Raw genomic sequence first — 18842 nt, forward strand, 5'->3', positions numbered from 1 at the left:
TTCAAAGAGAAAGGAAAAATTGAAATCGCATCATATGACCCCTTTAAATAAATTTCAGTAAGCATGTTCAATACTTTTTCCCTGGGTCATTCCATTTTATTACACAGAACTTAATTTCTGAACTTATTTGTATTGTTTTCTTTGTATGTATGGATTACTTGGACATCTGGTGAAAATTTCATGTCAACAGCACCTTTAGAAATATATTTACTGAGAAAAAGGGTGATGTGTTCAATACTTATTTTACCCGCTGTATATGGCCGTTAGCAGCACGAAAAACAAAACTTTTATTCAATTAGAATGTGCGCAAATAGCCATTCCTTTAAAATCACAAAAAATGTGTCACTTCAGTTCATCGCGATCTCAGAAAGTTCCTTTATAATTAATGAATCTCTTATTTACATGGTGTTACAGTGAGAGGAGTCAGCGTGCAGGGAAAAAGTTTAGAGGCGAGTGAATGCAATGTCCAATCACAGGTGTTCAAGAAATCAACAGAGATATGTCTGTGATTGGCTCATTGCTCAGTACTACAAAAACACGTTGTAAAGAATCTTGACGCTTTCCAGAGCGCAAACACAAATACGCACTGGAGCCTTTACCCCATTTTTTTCGCCAATATCCTATTATTATAGTTTTAACTGAGGGTGCTTTTGACTGTGAGAAAATGGATGTGTGGCGTGAGAGCGTGAGAAAAGTGTCACGCTGAATGCGTGAGAGTTGGCAGCCCTGCTTAAACACGGGACAAACTGCATTCCGTATAGCTTTCATACGGAACGCTTCTTTGATGCCTTAAATACGAGCCGATTCTGTATTATATGGAATGGTTGGCAACCCTACCCCCAACACTGATATAAAATGTGTATGTACCGAGTGGACATTGTGTTGCAGGCGAGTCTGATCTCCTCTTGTGATGGTGGTCTAGAGGAAGCTTGTGAGAAGCCATCATCCTCTGAGCTCTGAGACACATTGAACGGGATTTCCTAAAATAAAAAAAACCTATTTTACATAATCACTAAAATATACACCGTTAGCCATTCTATCACTTTTATAACCAGCTGAGTTGAAATATAAAGAAGGTAGTGTGTAATGCTCAGATATTATTACTGAATGTACAGAAATGTATGTTTTTTGTTGTTTTTTCTCACGGGTAGACTGTTTTCCTGAAGTAGATCTCCAAGTATCTCCACCAGAGCTGGAAACGTGGGTCTCTCCCTGGGCTCGCCCTGCCAGCAGGCCAGCATGATGCCATATCTAGCAGAACACGCATCACACGTCAGAGTGCTCAGAATTTCAGTCTGACTAGCAGCTTGGAGTAGATCAAACACTCAGAGTCATCAGGCCAATGCTCACATTTCAGGGGACGCGTTGTCTGGTGCCCTCATCCTGGTACCGTCTTTGAGCCGCTTGCAGAAGTCTTCATCGATCTGGATGCCCGGGTATGGAGACGCTCCTAATGGGACATGATACAATCAAGTCTGTGATCAAAGACTTTATACAAGTTTAAGAAAATGTAGACAGAACAGAACATAATTAATTTGTTTCTTGAGCAGCATATCAGCTTATTAGAATGATTTCTGAGAGATCAGGTGACACTGAAGAATTAATTAATGACTGCAGAAAATTCATGGGCGCTTGGGAGGGGGGTCCATCAAAAGAAGAAATTTTAAAATGAATAAAATAGAAATCAGTTTAAAGTATTACTATATGTTTTTTATCAAATAAATGCGGCCTTGGTAAGCGTAAGAGACTTTCAAAAACAAGAAAAAAATTAATTATACCATATATATGAGCAGAAAAGTTTGGGTTTGAGGAATTGCCAGTGCTCAGGTATCAGGTAGACTCTTACCTAGTGAGAAAATCTCCCAGAGCAGCACTCCAAATGACCATACATCACTCTGACTGGTGTAAACCTTATCAAAGATGCTCTCTGGAGCCATCCACTTCAGCGGCAGTCTAGCCTGCAAAGACAGATAACATTTCACCTATAATAGTGCCTGTGGGAGAATACACTCTTATCATGATCCTGGAGCTGATATGATTTGCAGTAGGTCAACCATTCATCAATGCCTCTCAAGGGTAATCTCATAAACTTACCCTTTCTGCTTCATTATGTTTATGTCATGCAGTAATACTACTAGTATTGTTACATGTTCATCTTTTGCTTCTGTATTTTATTTTTACAAATAATATTTATTACGTATTCAATGTTGCCTCAACTTTTCTGACAATTTTCAATGGATTGCTGATATCTTTATCTTTCCCCGATTTAGCTGATATCCGTGCTAAATCGGGGAAGTCGTGGCCTAATGGTTAGAGAGTCTGTCTCGTAACCCAAAGGTTGCGGGTTCGAGTCTCGTACCGGCAGGGATTGTAGGTGGGGGGAGTGAATGTACAGCGCTCTCTTCCACCTTCAATACCACGACTGAGGTGCCCTTGAGCAAGGCACCGAACCCCCAACTGCTCCCCGGGCGCCGCAGCAAAAAAATGGCTGCCCACTGCTCCGGGTGTGTGTTCACGGTGTGTGTGTGTTCACTGCTGTGTGTGTGCACTTTGGATGGGATAAATGCAGAGCACTAATTCCGAGTATGGGTCACCATACTTGGTCACTTCACTTTCACTTTATATCATGACGCAAAGGCCAGACAAGTCATTTTTAACCACTGGCCTTTACTGAAATGCATTCATATTGAATCTCATGTGGGGTCACATTTCGCATGTCCAGGTCATATTTTACATAAAAATCTAAATGAAATATAAATGAATAAGAAAACAAACACATCTTGAAGACCTTTTTTTGTAAAATTTGTTTTGTAAGGATGTTATTTTCATGTCAATTAATGATCATTTGTTCTTTTAAACATTAAATGCTGTACTACAAATACTATCATTATATTTAAATACTTACTTTTTATTATTTTTAAATTACTTTTTTTGCTTTCTGCATTACAGTATTGAAAATTGAGGAAAAAGTTGCATCGAATAAAATGTCCTTTTTTATTTTTGAGTGAAATGTGACCTGGACTTTGTCTTCACAGTTTTAATGAGATTCATACTACAATACTACACTAGAGAACTTTCTGGATCATGCTTTTATTGAAAGGGTTTCTCTTACATTGCCTTTGCGCACGTAGTCAGGGTCTTTGTAGATGTCCCGTGCTAAACCAAAGTCACAGATCTTCACCACATTGTTCTCGGACAGGAGGATGTTTCGGGCCGCCAGGTCACGATGAATGCACTGTCAGAACAAAATCAAGATTACTATATCTATACCTTATTTCACGATAGATGAGCAGATCTAAAATATTTGCAACTTTCTCATCATCAGTTTTTGTTTTATTATAAGATTAAATTTTTTCATATGATCTAGGTATTTGTCCCCATTTGTAAAAAATCTGTATCCAGCATAACTTTCCCCCGTTTGCTGAGCATGGACAGCTCTAGAAGAGCTCTAAAGTTCACCTATTAATAATCTACAACCTGCTAAATGTGACTTTTGATTCATCAGAGCGGTTGAGCTTGAATACATGTTTGAAATGTACCTTACGAGACGCCAGAAACTCCATCCCTCGAGCAACCTGAAAGCTGTAGCAAATCAAATCCTCTATCGTGAGTGGAGTCTTCCAAAGATCATCCACTGCAGCTGGGGAAAGAAAAACAAAAGAAAATATCAGAAAAGGCTTAAATGCATTATATAAGAATATCACTCAGGAAGGGAATTCAATAAAAAAGCTGTTGTGGGTGATTGCTTGGGTGTAATCGTTAAGGTGTTTTAAGTGCTTCTGAGCGTGTTGCTATGCTATTAGCAACTTTCAACAACACATTTGCAGTTGATTTATAATAGGCGTGTTATATGCATGTTTGTGCTGAGTTCTCTATGCACCAGCAGGTGTCCCCAGTTTGTAGCATTTTGAATGCTTCGAAACCGAATAATTTTGCCAAGCAAGTGGCTCATTTGATTTAAAGCTTTATTTCACTGTTCAAGTGCTATGTTGTTAGAAACAAAAGGTTTATTGCAGCATATTTCCAATTCAAATGCATAACCAAAATCAATTAACAAGTTGTCAGTATTTTGATAAAAGAATAAATACTACAGTTTACTCCAGAACCTAAAGCTCACTCTTTTCTGTTGAAAATGTATGGCTCCTTTCAGCTCAGAAACTCGGGTATCAAAATGATCTTTTCCCAGTACCAGAGTTTCCTACTGATAAGTTGCACATGAAGTTGTATTTACAGTCATTTTGATAGCACGTGAAGGCAGCTTTATTATCCACCGGGTAAACATCTGTACATATTTAATATATAATCTTTATATATCTTTAGACATTCTGCTCTTTGACTTCTGAGTGCTCTTACCACGAGACTGCATTGGAGGGTTGATGTTGGAAGTGGTGGACGGCTGACATTCATTCTGGCTGACCTGACCCGCTTCTATCATTCGTCGCACCTGACTCTGGGTTTTAGGAGAACGGTCCTGCAGACACAAGCACACGTTACACCAGAACACATATCAGTTATTATTGTGAGAGGGTGGATATATGTACTATATCATCCTGTTATTTATTTCTCTCACCCTGTACGGTAAGAAGAACTCTCTTTTGGCACGCAGGAAGTTGGAGAGATTTCCGTATTTACAATATTCCACTATAACCATGAGAGGACCTGACAATCAGAGATGTTAACCAGAGATGTTTAGAAAGAAGTAAGAAGGATGCTGCAGACAAACAGATTTATGTCAATATTCAGTTACAAAGATACAATCAAACAGTGTTTAAAAGGTTATGGCTTTTTTTCATAAAATACTGCCATATTGGCCAGGTCAACACAAGAAAAGTAAGTGCATTTTGTAAGTGGTATCATTCTGCCAGAAGATGGTCCCTGACATGTAAACTTTACATGCTGCAGTGATATACACAGTAGCTGAGGATGTAATATTTCTATACTGAATCACTGTATTGACCAATCAGCATCCAGGACCAAAAGGTATCTATTTTATAATGGTACGTTCATACCGTTGGGTTTGGTACATGCTCCAAGAAGGTTGACGACATTGAGATGGTTTCCAATATGAATGAGGATCTTAAGTTCTGACATCAGAGCTTTGTGTTCACTGGCTGTGGCTCCCTCTGTGATATACACACATGCCGTTAAGTATACATATATATATATCATATATATGAAAGTGAATGGACATTTTTGTATCAACTGTAGTTTTTCGGTAAGATTGAACCTTTCAACATCTTCACTGCCACTGTGTTTGAACAGGTTTTCTTGTCATGCCCAAAGACTGAAGCTTCGATCACTTTCCCAAAAGCTCCATGCCCAAGCACCTTCCCTGCATGAACAAAGAATAAATACATAGCATGCAAGATTAGAATGCGTCACTGATTATCACATGTTGCTCATGCTGAGAGACTGAGAACAACACAAAGAACAAAGACTCTGCTGCTAATGGAAATTGCATGTTCACATTTAGCTTCACTCTTCAGAACCAACAGACATTACAAATTAGAATACAAATATTAGTGTCTTAAATTCTTCACTTTCAAACAGTCAAATCCTTGAGCTTTGATTTTGGTTAACTTCTGTCCACAAAAATGTCCACAAAAAAAGGGAACCTAGCACACTTTACATTCCCGAATCCATGTTAAACTCACAGCGCTTGCAGAGGTGGAGTTTTGTGAGAAGCAGCATTTACTGTGAACTGAGCCACTTTGAAATTGTTAACATCAGCTGTACACATGTAAATGAGCACAGTGACACAGACTATACAGGTGCATCTCAATAAATTAGAATGTCGTGGAAAAGTTGATTTATTTCAGTAATTCAACTCAAATTGTGAAACTCGTGTATTAAATAAATTCAAAGCACACAGACTGAAGAAGTTTAAGTCTTTGGTTCTTTTAATTGTGATGATTTTGGCTCACATTTAACAAAAACCCACCAACTCACTATCTCAACAAATTAGAATACTCCATAAGACCAAGACTTAAACTACTTCAGTCTGTGTGCATTGAATTTATTTAATACACGAGTTTCACAATTTGAGTTGAATTACTGAAATAAATGAACTTTTCCACGACATTCTAATTTATTGAGATGCACCTGTATATACTTCTGTACTTAAACAACAGCCTGATTTGATAAGATATATCACTGTTTCAGTTTTATTTTGAATACCTGAGCAGGCCCCGTTCTATATTTTAATGTTACATTTGTTTCTTTTTAAAAATACAAACCCTCACGAACCACCCTTTATCACATCATACAAGGATTCCTGAGTACAGTCAAGCCTAATGCTGAAAATGTCTAAACCATAAATATGCTTTACTTCAGGGATCCAAGCCATGAATGTTCTTCATTTGGACCAATTTAAAGCCTGTATCAGAGTTTTTAAAATGCACTCTCTGTGAACGTACCGAGGAGCAGTCTGTCTCGGGATATCTCCCACTGGCTGGAGTCGTAGGGCAGGTATTCACACTGCTCCTCAAGCGGCACTTCCCCCGGGTCCATGATGATTGACAGATAGCCTGTCTTGATATCTGCTGGGTTCACCTGCAGGACAACATCATAACAATTACTGATGGATGATACCGCAGCCTATAAGAAGACAGAAACAGCGAGCCTGAGGCGGCTGCGCTCCACATCAGCTCGTAGAATTGCTGACTCCACTACTCATGTTCAGCGCTGAAGTGCTGATATGGTTTGCTCTTATGTTGAACTGAAGGCAAGGCATTGATGTAAGTGCATATTATTACTGAAAAGCCTTGCTGGCATCATGGGCAGATTTAAATAATGTTCCTTGTGTAACTACCCAGACAGCAACATAGTGTTGGCCCAGATCCGGCCCACATCTGGCCCATGTGAAATCCATGCGGGCCAGATGTGGGCCGGATCTGGGCCGAAACTGTCTGCTGTCTGGGTATGTTCATTAATAGAGATGTATTGAAGTGTTATGATTGCATGTAAAATGAAGCACATTGTACTGACTCGCTTGACGTTGCAGAAGATAACAAGGAGAAGGACCCAGAAAAAGATGGCGATGACTCCCGTTCCGATGAGAATCACTATTTCTACATTGGTCTTGTCATCAGAGCCTGGCAGACAAAACAAGTTATTGTATTAAAGCTTATCATTATAACTGAATATGAAAGTTCACATCTTCTAAACTGATTTAATTTTAATACATGTTGTAGATTCTAGAAGTTTGTTTGGCAAAAATTAAATTTTTTTTTTTTTTTTGACAATTTGTTGCTTGTTTTTTCTCAAATTATTATATTATATACAAATACTAATATTACATATTAGCTGTCATATAACACATTTCATTATGAATACAATGGTAAAGGCAAGATGAATGAAGGTTAGAAAGGAGCTATGTCTGTTAGGGTAAGGGTTTGGGGTCCTCACAGCAAACACATCTTCATAAAGGGACGAAATAAGTTTAATTAAAAATCAAAAATTTTAGTTTTAGTTAGGGTAGAGTAAGGGTGTTGTAATTAAAATTAGCTTGAGAATATTTAAGAACAGACATCAGTGTGTGAAGCCCTCACTATGGTATAAAAACAAATGTGTATTAATGTGTATGTTGTGTGCTCGTCTGTGTACATAAGCTTGAATCTATTGTACAGGTGCATCTCAGTAAATTAGAATGTTGTGGAAAAGTTCATTTATTTCAGTAATTCAACTCAAATTGTGAAACTCGTGTATTAAAAAAATTCAATGCACACAGACTGAAGTAGTTTAAGTCTTTGGTTCTTTTAATTGTGATGATTTTGGCTCACATTTAACAAAAACCCACCAATTCACTATCTCAACAAATTAGAATACTTCATAAGAAAAATACCAATAAAAAAAACATTTTTAGTGAAATGTTGGCCTTCTGGAAAGTATGTTCATTTACTGTACATGCACTCAATACTTGGTAGGGGCTCCTTTTACTTTAATTACTGCCTCAATTCGGCGTAGCATGGAGGTGATCAGTTTGTGGCACTGCTGACGTGGTATGGAAGCCCAGGTTTCTTTGACAGTGGCCTTCAGCTCATCTGCATTTTTTGGTCTCTTGTTTATCATTTTCCTCTTGACAATACCCCATAGATTCTCTATGGGGTTCAGGTCTGGTGAGTTTGCTGGCCAGTCAAGCACACCAACAGTCTGTGTGCATTGAATGTATTTAATACACGAGTTTCACAATTTGAGTTGAATTACTGAAATAAATGAACTTTTCCACGACATTCTAATTTATTGAGATGCACCTGTATATGTTCCACTACATAATGTAAATTGAAGGGCAAAGCACAATCCTGAAGTAAGGAGAGTGAACTGTATACTACAGCGCCACCTAACGCAAATAAGAGGCTCTCACCGATGACTGACACAGTGGCGGAGGACTGAACGCAGCCCCTCTGGTTGCAGGCTGTGCAGGTGTACAGACCGGCGTCTTCCTCTCGCACTCGCTGAATGCTGAGAGTCCGATTGGAGTCCTGCAGGAAGATCCCTGAACACATCCACAAAACTGTCAAACACACAATCTGCCAGCCAGCCATGGCTTTAAGGCACAGCATCCTCTTTTGTTATGGCTTTCTTGCCTTGTGTTTTTCTATTTTCTGAACTGTAAGAAAAGGAATCCATAATGATATATAGCCTGTGATATTCTTTATTTATCAATGCTTTCAGAAAATAAAAAAGAATGTGATTGATGCCATAAAAAACTTAGGTAACACTTTATTTTAAGGTCCAATTCTCGCTATCAACTAGTTGCTTGTTAGCACGCATATTACTAGCATATTGGCTGTATATAGCATATTGGCTTATTCTGCATGACCATATTTTAGATCCCTTAATCTAATAAAGAAATTTGTTCAGGGAAAACTCTTAGTTAACAATGAATATGTGTTTCCTATCCTAGAGTATTACCAAAAGTTTATAATTCTTAAAAAAACTATTTTTAAGTTTAAAAATCTAAATACATTTTAAAATCTAAAGAACCATTTTAGTACTATGAAGAACCTTTTCAAGTTCACTGCAATTTCAAGTTTTTCTTTGTCTTTGGAGTGTTACAAGCTGTTCGTGCATATATATGATCCGTAAAGTTGCAAAGACTAAAGTCTCAAACCCAAAGACATATTCTTTATAAAAGTTACAACTCATCCATGCCTTCCTAAAACGCCTCATTCAAACACGCCCCCACATGTCTACGTGACTGTGTTGGAAGATTTGCATAACACCGCCCAAATGTTTATGCAAAGAAAGAAGGCATAACTTTTATTCTCGCTGTAGTATTGTTGCCGCCGACTAAAGTCTCAAACCCAAAGACATATTCTTTATAAAAGTTACAACTCATCCATGCCTTCCTAAAACGCCTCATTCAAACACGCCCCCACATGTCTACGTGACTGTGTTGGAAGATTTGCATAACACCGCCCAAATGTTTATGCAAAGAAAGAAGGCATAACTTTTATTCTCGCTGTAGTATTGTTGCCGCCGTCTTGATGTCGTGGAGACACTATGTGTTTCCAAATATGGTAAGGGGCGTAACATTTCCATCACACATTTGAGGTATTCGGGCCAATCACAATGCACTGGATAGCTGGCCAATCAGAGCACACTGCGCTTTTCAGAACGATGAGTTTTGTAAAAATCGACGCGTTTCAGAAAGGCGGGGCAGAGAGGAGCAACAATAATGTAAGGTATGTGGAAAATAATGTGTTTTTTGGACCTTAAACCGCGTAAACACATTGCATTACACTAAATACACAAAATAATGTTCTTTTTAGCATCGTCATATGACCCCTTTAATTTTTCCTGTCAAAAGATATGTAATCAGGTGATATGTAGTGTATTAAATTACACAATTGCGTGTCAACAAGCAGATGTTGACTGGTGCACTATGCTTGCATGTTATTTTAGCTTGCAAAAAGGATTTTAATCATACATTTGTACAAATTATAATGCAGTAATACTGTGATGAAAAAAATACTGCAGAACAAATTGTCATATTACTGAAAACAACACATTAGAAAAAAACTAATAAACTGAATAGTTCTAGGACTGCAGATGCTGCAAGCTAGTTTATATAAGAATGTGCTCACGGGAATGTTGCTCATACCACAGTACTAAATAATTGAGTCTTGAAAATTTTTTTATAGTATATATTATCTTAAAAGAGACAAATAAAAGTGTTCCTTCATTTTAAATGTACAGAAAGATTGGGATATATAAGTTATAAGAACACTGAATGATCTATGAGCATTTAATAGATTTCAAGTATATAAAACTATATCACCACTGCACCATAATACTACAAACAAACTGGTTCTAAGCATTTATTTATCACTGAAACTAATGGAAACTTGATTTGCAAAAATGATTTGGATAACTTTTTGTCATGGATGTCTGGGGATGATGTGTGCTATCAAAAGGGCTTTGAAAACTGAAATGTATGGAATCTCTTGTGTGGCCTTAATCAAGGATGTATAGGAAATAGTAATTTTGATTCTTGCCCTTTTCCATTCTATGACACACTTACTGCAAATTGTAGCAGGAAAAAGCTTACTGCAAATTGTAGCAGGAAAAAGCAACCCACCAACCCATAATAATCAGATACGTGCTATAGGCACAGTGCTGAAATGTTAATCAGATCTGTATTGGATCTATAAAATCTATCTAGAAAAACATCTGTGGCTTTGCTATGAACTGAATTAGCTGAGCAAAAAAAGTTTAACTCGTATTCCAGTCACACAGTTGACCTTCTGCTAATAGCTCTTGAACTCAGTTTGTTCCCAATATAATATCCTCCTCATAACACCTATCAACAAACAGCACTGTACATGCACTGCATGTGAATTCACTTACAGCCCACAAGCAACCCACATACATTCCCAGAGCTGTTTTTTTTTGGTTTGTGATATGCTATTATACTGTAGAAGTCCAGTGTTCCATTCAACTTCCAATCCAAAAGATCTCCAGTACATTAGCATGACTTGAGTGCTTTTTCCAGCACCAGAATTCAATTTTGTGTGTGTTAGTATGTGCTCATGAATAAGTGTGTTCCTATTCAAATGTGCTAAGCTAGAGGGGATTGCTGTGGTGAGTATAATGTAATCTGTAATGGAAGTGTTTTGGAATAGCACATTTATGTTAATTTGAAGGGGGCTGAACAACATGCAGAGAAATGGAGAGGAAATCAAACTGAAGAATATATGGTTAATTTTAAAGCAGACAATGGTATATCTATATAATGCAATACCTTAAATCTATACCTATTACTTCACATATCCTGTCAAACTCACAATCTGCACATTATTACTACTGAACCTCAGAAGGAGTTTACTGGATTTTTATATTTTCTCTGAGATTTTGCCAGTTCTAAACTCACTGCTGCAGTGGTGTCCTGGGTGGATGCCAGGTCATTGATATGTGATTGCTAGGGTATTCTGTATGTTTAGTGCATCGCTATGCAGCTGTAATGTTTGGGTTGGTAGCAAGGGTGATGCCAGGTGATTGCAAGGGCATTGCTATGTGGCTGCTTAAGTACAGGAAGTATTTTAGTAAGGACGATTTTTTGGCACGTGGCTATGCAGTTGCCAGAATGTTCTAGGTGGTTGCTAGATTTTTCTGTGTGGTTGCCAGGTGGTTTTGGGTCCTGTTGTTATATGATTACTAGGGTTTTATGGGTGAATGCTAAATGTTTTCTACACTGTAAAATGTGGTATCCAGTAAACGTTACCTTAAAAACCTATTTCTACCTGATTTAACTCGTAAAATTTGTTTTATTGGTATATATTTAGTGTGGTATTTATTTAGTGTGATTCAGTGCTAAATTCTATATTTGAAATCTGAATTAAACCAGTTAATATGGACTGGTTTGTGACCATTTTTAGGTTTTAATATTTTTTTCTGGGTGGCTGCTTATGGCCTAATTCAAAAGAATTCAAAATCAATGTCTCTATGATATTCAGGTCTTTACAAATGACTTTAAAGTCTTAGGGAATTCATTTTATTGCTATGTATGACCATTGCTATGTATAGTATAATATAGTATAGTATAAGCTTGCCTAAGCAAACACCCTGGTCCCACTTTATATTAGATGTCGTTAAAGCTACAGTCCGTAACTTTTGGCACTCTAGCGGTTAATAAACAGAACTGCGTGCGTCTTGCGGAAGAACATTGTAGCCGGAGCTACTTCTCTCTGTTTATGTCTATGAGGAATCACGCAGGCACTTGGGCTACTCCGCAGCGGTACCTACCTGAACCAGTCTAAAATAATCTGCATATAAACACGTATTATAGGTGCCTAGTGATTCAGGACAAGCCAAAAACATGGTTTGGAAAATGGATTCATGGTGTACTCGATTATTATATACATTTTGTAAATTTTGAACACAAAAAAGTTACGGACTGCAGCTTTAACTACTGTGTAATTACAGCAAATATATATATATATTTTTTTTCAATTAATGCAAAAAATATATAGTTTGGTACAATGTGTTTATTGTGTTCATGTTGTTTTGCAAAACACTTTTGCTGCTGTTGAGGTGGGATATACAGGTGCATCTCAATAAATTAGAATGTCGTGGAAAAGTTCATTTATTTCAGTAATTCAACTCAAATTGTGAAACTTGAGGTTAGAGACAGGTTTCATGGTATGGTTAGGTTCATGGTTGGTTATGGGGTAGGGTAACAGTATAATCATAGATGTAATTACACATATTAATTACAGATGTACATGCAGGTATTTTTTTAAAATATAACGACAAAGTAAAAACATAAAAACTTTATATTGGACCTGAATGACTAACCTGATATCTGGTGAAGTGGTTGGTTATCTTTAAACCAGGACAGCTGGGGAGAGGGTGTGCCCTCGACATCGCACTCCATCTGCAGCGACTCGCTCACATTCACTGTCTGATTGGTGGGGTTGTTACGGTATCGAGGTGCCTCCAGTGCTGGAACGGACATAGGAAAAGAGAGAATATGCCTTTAGTTTTGGTTAGATCTTCACTGATAAAGCACTTGTAGTGCCAGTGACATACAGACACATTATACACACATTGGACATTTTTGATATTGGGCAATAACAGTTCCCCCATGAATAAAAGAGGTGTATCAGTTTCAAAATGTACAGCCTGGACAGTGGACAATGCAAAGTCAAATTTACAAAATACAGATTCAACCTCTGTTCCAAAACCTAGTGGGACAATATATATATTTTAGGAATCCCGAAGATATCTTGTTTCATAAATTGTAAATATACTTCTTTCATTCAATAATAATAAGTATTTATAAAACAATGTTCCATCTGTTAAAATAGAACTATTTGGATCTATTTTAGTATTTGTGTGTCATATTTTAGTTTTTAGTAGAATATTCAGTAATTAGCTTAGTAACACTAATGCCGAACTCCATTGGAATCGTATGTAAGAGTTAGAGTAAAAGTATCTTTAATACATGATTAACTACTTAAAGCATTCAAGTCACTTTCAAGTTTAGGTACTACCTTAAAAGTCAGCTTTGTATGTAAGTAGCAAACAGCAAGCTGACAGCAGGAACGTCCCTGGACTTATAAAAACTAAAACTGATCATCGATTGACCTTCACCTTTGACTGGGATGTACTTGCGGTGGCAATGTTTCTCCCCACTGCGCCGGTTCTGCACCTCACACACGTAGTTTCCCTCGTCCTGCAGCTGGATGTTGGTAATGGTGAGCTCCAGCACCCAGTTGTTGCTGGTGGTCTGGAACGAAAGCTTTCCCCCCAGAGACTCGGTGTATTGGTGCAGACTTTTGCAATCCAGCTCTGGAGGAACAGCCTGCGGGTCCAGACGATACCACCGCAGATTCTCATAGGTGTAATTATCTGCATTACACTTCAACCGTACCAGGTCCTGCTCGAGCGGATCCTCCGAGGGCTCCATCTCTATCCCGAATCCCTCTGGGATAGCTGAATAGAAAATTAACATGAATAATAAGAAAAATAATGGCACGCATCTTCTGGATTAACCACACAACATAGCATACTCATGGCTCTTTCTGTACACTGTAAAAATGACAATTTTTTAATCATTTAAAAATAATTTTAATGGTAAATAACTGTAAAAAATGCTACACTGAAAACCTGTTAAGTGGATGCACAACAGCTTTGGCGCTATGTATTGTGATTATTGTTTAGCGTTCTCATTTGGTTGTTGGCATGTGGGTGATTTCATGTGCAAGAAAAGCTGTCAGTTTTGCTGCCAGATCTCGATTACCACATTGTATATAAAACTAACGTGTAAAAGTGTAAAATTTATGTGTGTGTGTGTGTGTGTGTGGCAACATCTCTACTTCTGAATGAACACCTGGCATGGTGTTTCTCATTTGTCATCTCTGATAAATTAGATTGCATACCCAGTGAAATTATGGAAGCCTGGAACCACAATGAGAAAAAAAGAAGAAGAAAAATGAAGTTGGGGGGAAAATAATGTCTTCGATCATTCCTGAGCCTAAGATTTTCTTCTCTTTCTCTCTTTCTAAATTTCTTTTTCTCTCCAAAAACTCTCTTGTTTTCTCTCTTTCTCGCTTGTTTTTCCTTCAATTTATCCTTAAATATTGCATTTACCATTTATACGATTTAAACTGAACTGAGCTGGATGATGACATCACTGAATTCAATGATGAACTGCCTTTAACTGAAAAATTTGAATTTACTATTGTCATTTTTGCATTATTGACACACTATTTTCCTAATTAATGCTGTTCAGTTGCTTTGACACAATCTGTATTGTTAAAAGCGCTATATAAATAAAGGTGACTTGACTTGACTTGACCAAAATGTATGTTACAATAAATTGCCTGGAGATGAGTGCTGTACTTCTAGGTATAAAGTACTTTCTTCCAGACCTGAATGGCTACCACGTGTTGGTCCGGACTCTAAAGAACTAAAAATGGTTCTGTTACTGGCCTTAACATTGCTTAAGAGAGTAAGAGATTTGCAAGCCCTTTCAGTTGCCTCTTCCTGCATAGACTTTGTCCCTGAGCTGGACATTGAACCTAGACTAGACTATATTCGGAAGATGCCTTCCTCTACCGCCAATCATCGGGAAATGTTACAAATCTGCCTGGAAGAGAACGTGTGTCTGTATTGTCTTAAAGCAAGGCAAGGAGGATAGTTTGAGTGGCCAAAGACTCTTCAAGGATCGCAGCTAGAGAATTACAGAAGATTGTTGAGTCAACAGATAAAAAATCAATACCTGACTGCCACTGTTAGAAATCTTATAGTGGGCAATGGATGGATCTTCCATCAGGGCAATGATCCAAAACATCAAAATCAACAAAAAATGTGTCACTGAGCGCAACATTAAACTTCTGCCATGGCTTTTCCAGTCCCCTGACCTGAATCCAATAGAAAACTTAAGAGGAGATTCTGTATGTAGGAATGGTCTCTGGTCTCTTGTCAGGTGTTCTCCTATAACTCAGCAGGCATTATAGGAGAGACTCAGAGCTATTATCTTGGAGTGCCATTAATTGTGGCCAATTTGTATTAGAGAAAGCATTTATTTCATTTTTCCACCTTTCCACCAATTCAATAAAAGGTTGGGTTTTTGTCAATGTTTTGAATAAAAAATCAACAGGATTAACAACCTAGATTTATTTTCACAGGCTTCTTTGTTTATATTTACAAAGAGTGTCAATAATTCAGAACACGACTGTATTAGTATTTACCTCAGCTTGCGGATGAACTTTGATTCATATGTCTTTCTTTTTAACGCCTATGTTTTAAAGGTGGTTGTCAGTATATTACAAGGGTAACAGATTTTTAGTAATTCGGTATATTACAATTATTTCAGGTCATACATTTTTTTTTTTTTTACTTTTTCCTGTTATTTATCAATCTATGAAACTTAAAAATGTGCTTCTATATTTTTTACGGTAAAGTTCTGGCAAACACAGCTGCTTTTTACTGTAAATTACACCAACTTTTTACAGTGTATGGTTAATACTGAGGGTTAAAGTTTTTATGAAATAGAAGTGATCATCTTTTTTCCCTATTCTGAAGTAGATCCAAGTGAAATGGATTCTTGAACAAGAAAAAAATGTAGGGCAAAAAAAGGATATGCACAAACACATCATTTAAAATAAACGCTTCAAGAACCGTCAATTTTGATTTCATGGTGATTTAAGCATGAGCTATTGTGATGTTATTGAAAATCCATACAGTTTTGTTTGGCACAAAAGTGTTGCTGAAACTCACTGGTCACGTAGAAATAGATCAATCGTTCATCTCTTCCCACTTTGTTCTCTGCTGAGCACTTGTACATAGCCGACACATTGGCGCTCTGAATAACCAAACGGCTGACAGTCTGTGGAAACAACAGAAGCAATTTCAAAGACTGACTTGTTTTCATTTGGATCACAGGCAAAAAAAAAAAAAAACATTGTTAAAGGGATAGTTCACCCAAAAATTCAATCTGTTCATTATTTACTTGTGTTGTTGTTTCAAACCTGTATAGATATTCTGTATAGAAATTAGAAAACCTTCCGTGGAACACAAAAGAAGATGTTTTGAAAAACAAGTCAGTGAGATTCAGTGCCTTTTTGTGCTCAATAGAAGAAAGAGGTTCAGAATGAAATACAGTAAGAGTAAATAAATTGTGATTTTTACTTTTTGGTGAACTATCCCTTTAAGCTGTATACTGTATTAGTCTCTCTTTCCCCTGCCACTCCTATTCCCAGGGTCACACACAGGAAATGACCTCACAGGTGTGACAGAAAACAGGAAGAGAGTGCTGTGTTAATGTGTGTTTATTCCCTCTCCATCCAGGAAGCAAGAACTGGAAGATGGGTTTAAATATTTCGAAAGTGGGAATTGTAACGCATTCGCCCACCACCTCCCTCAACCTAGATGTCAAGTTTCGGATATCTGGTGTCACATAAAACACTCAGGGTTCAGGTTGCGGGCACATAAATTTGGTTCAGACATTTATGGGAAATTTTCAGGAAATAAGAATTATTCAAACAGGAAGTGAACCTTTTCTTTCCCGTCCACCATCTCAGTAAAAGTTTCAATACTCTCGATAGGATTGACAGCGTGTTCAGGATCCAAACCTATCCAGTTTTGACAGATGGGAATCTTGTCTCGTTGACCCCTTCGACCCCTGTGAAAATGAAAACACAACTATGAATACCATAGGAGTAGGACAGATATGGACAAAACGTCTGTGGACAAAACATCAGTCTCATTGCATTTATAAACTCTAAGAATATTACTCCCTAAATTGTGTGTGGGAAAGAGAAAGAGGGAGAGCGGGAATATCAGATGCAGGATGCGCACATTGACAGTTCCCACACCAGGAAGAGCTTTTAGACGCATCTGCCTTCCTGTGTGTGATGAGAGCTAAGCAAGGAATGACAAACGAAGGCCACACATGAGCATTAGCCTTTGATTAATTTAAAAGAATTAACACAATGGGTATGTTGCAAAACCTAGTAAGCTGTCTACCTAGAAAGCATTTAAGGCATAATACAGCACATCCTGACACAAGGCTTGGTTGAAAATGGTATTGAATCAAATCACATTCCAGGGGGCCCCCAATCTGACCAGGGCCCTTTGAATCACCCCAACCTTCCCTCCCTCTTCAGCTGTACACACGATATAAGGTAGCATTTTATCTGTCCTTTACAAACAAGGCAATCTTACAACACGCTGCAGTAAGCTCAGTGAAAAAAAAAAGAAGAATCTTTCAAATTGGCAAGAGATGTCATAAATATAGTAATGTACAGTAGATATGGGGGAAGTCGTGGCCTAATGGTTAGAGAGTCGGACTCGTAACCTAAGGGTTGCGGGTTCGAGTCTCGTACGGGCAGGGGGTGTAGGTGGGGGGAGTGAATGTACAGCGCTCTCTCCCACCTTCAATACCACGACTGAGGTGCCCTTGAGCAAGGCACCGAACCCCCAACTGCTCCCCGGGCGCCGCAGCAGAAAAAATGGCTGCCCACTGCTCCGGGTGTGTGTTCACGGTGTGTATGTGTTCACTGCTGTGTGTGTGCACTTTGGATGGGATAAATGCAGAGCACTAATTCCAAGTATGGGTCACCATACTTAGCCACATGTCACGTCACGTCACGTGTCACACGTCATGTCATATAGTAGATAGAAGAAAAATTTATATAAAGAGTTTAATCTAATTAAAAATGATTAGTTTCACCCAATTTGTGTGTGCTCCTTTGAAAAGAAGGCAATTCCAGAATGCACTGCACTGAACTTAGTCAAACATATGTGAGTACACCCCTCACATTTTTGTAAATATTTTATTATATCTTTTCATGTGACAACACTGAAGAAATGACACTTTGCTACAATGTAAAGTAGTGAGTGTACAGCTTGTATAACTGTGTAAATTTTCTGTCCCCTCAAAAAATCAAAACACAGCCATTAATGTCTAAACCGCTGGCCACAAAAGTGAGTACACACCTAAGTAAAAATGTCCAAATTGGGCCCAATTAGCCATTTTCTCTCCCCGGTGTCATGTGACTCATTAGTGTTACAAGGTCTCAGGTGTGAATGGGGAGCAGGTGTGTTAAATTTGGTGTTATCGCTTTCACTCTCTCATACTGGTCACTGGAAGTTCAACATGGCACCTCATAGCAAAGAACTCTCTGAGGATCTGAAAAAAAAGAATTGTTGCTCTACATAAAGATGGCGTAGGCTATAAGAAGATTGCCAAGACCCTGAAACTGAGCTGCAGCACGGTGGCCAAGAACAAAAATGTGAGGGGTGTACTCACTTCTGTGAGATACTGTATATTGGAATTTAATAAAATAAATGTATGTACTGTTTACAATATAAAAAAAAAAAAAAACTTTTGA

General features: G+C 37.9%; 1 protein-coding gene across 1 annotated transcript in view; it reads right to left on the bottom strand.

The window, feature by feature from the left end:
* Window positions 1-18842, bottom strand: part of LOC107706735 (vascular endothelial growth factor receptor 3-like) — a 54021-nt gene that overhangs the window by 3956 nt on the left and 31223 nt on the right. The window contains exons 11-27 of the mRNA XM_016510542.1: window positions 17005-17131; window positions 16228-16336; window positions 13597-13938; window positions 12799-12945; window positions 8363-8494; window positions 6988-7094; window positions 6417-6552; window positions 5228-5332; window positions 5010-5123; window positions 4571-4659; window positions 4354-4471; window positions 3540-3640; window positions 3113-3235; window positions 1847-1958; window positions 1351-1450; window positions 1146-1251; window positions 868-980 (exon numbers count right to left, since the gene is read on the bottom strand). Of these exons, the coding sequence (XP_016366028.1) occupies window positions 868-980; window positions 1146-1251; window positions 1351-1450; window positions 1847-1958; window positions 3113-3235; window positions 3540-3640; window positions 4354-4471; window positions 4571-4659; window positions 5010-5123; window positions 5228-5332; window positions 6417-6552; window positions 6988-7094; window positions 8363-8494; window positions 12799-12945; window positions 13597-13938; window positions 16228-16336; window positions 17005-17131 (2181 nt within the window). The remainder of the gene's footprint in view (window positions 1-867; window positions 981-1145; window positions 1252-1350; window positions 1451-1846; window positions 1959-3112; window positions 3236-3539; window positions 3641-4353; window positions 4472-4570; window positions 4660-5009; window positions 5124-5227; window positions 5333-6416; window positions 6553-6987; window positions 7095-8362; window positions 8495-12798; window positions 12946-13596; window positions 13939-16227; window positions 16337-17004; window positions 17132-18842) is intronic.

Source organism: Sinocyclocheilus rhinocerous, unplaced genomic scaffold, assembly GCF_001515625.1.
Source record: "Sinocyclocheilus rhinocerous isolate Xijiao unplaced genomic scaffold, SAMN03320098_v1.1 scaffold445, whole genome shotgun sequence".
In the NCBI taxonomy this organism is placed as follows: Eukaryota; Metazoa; Chordata; class Actinopteri; order Cypriniformes; family Cyprinidae; genus Sinocyclocheilus; species Sinocyclocheilus rhinocerous.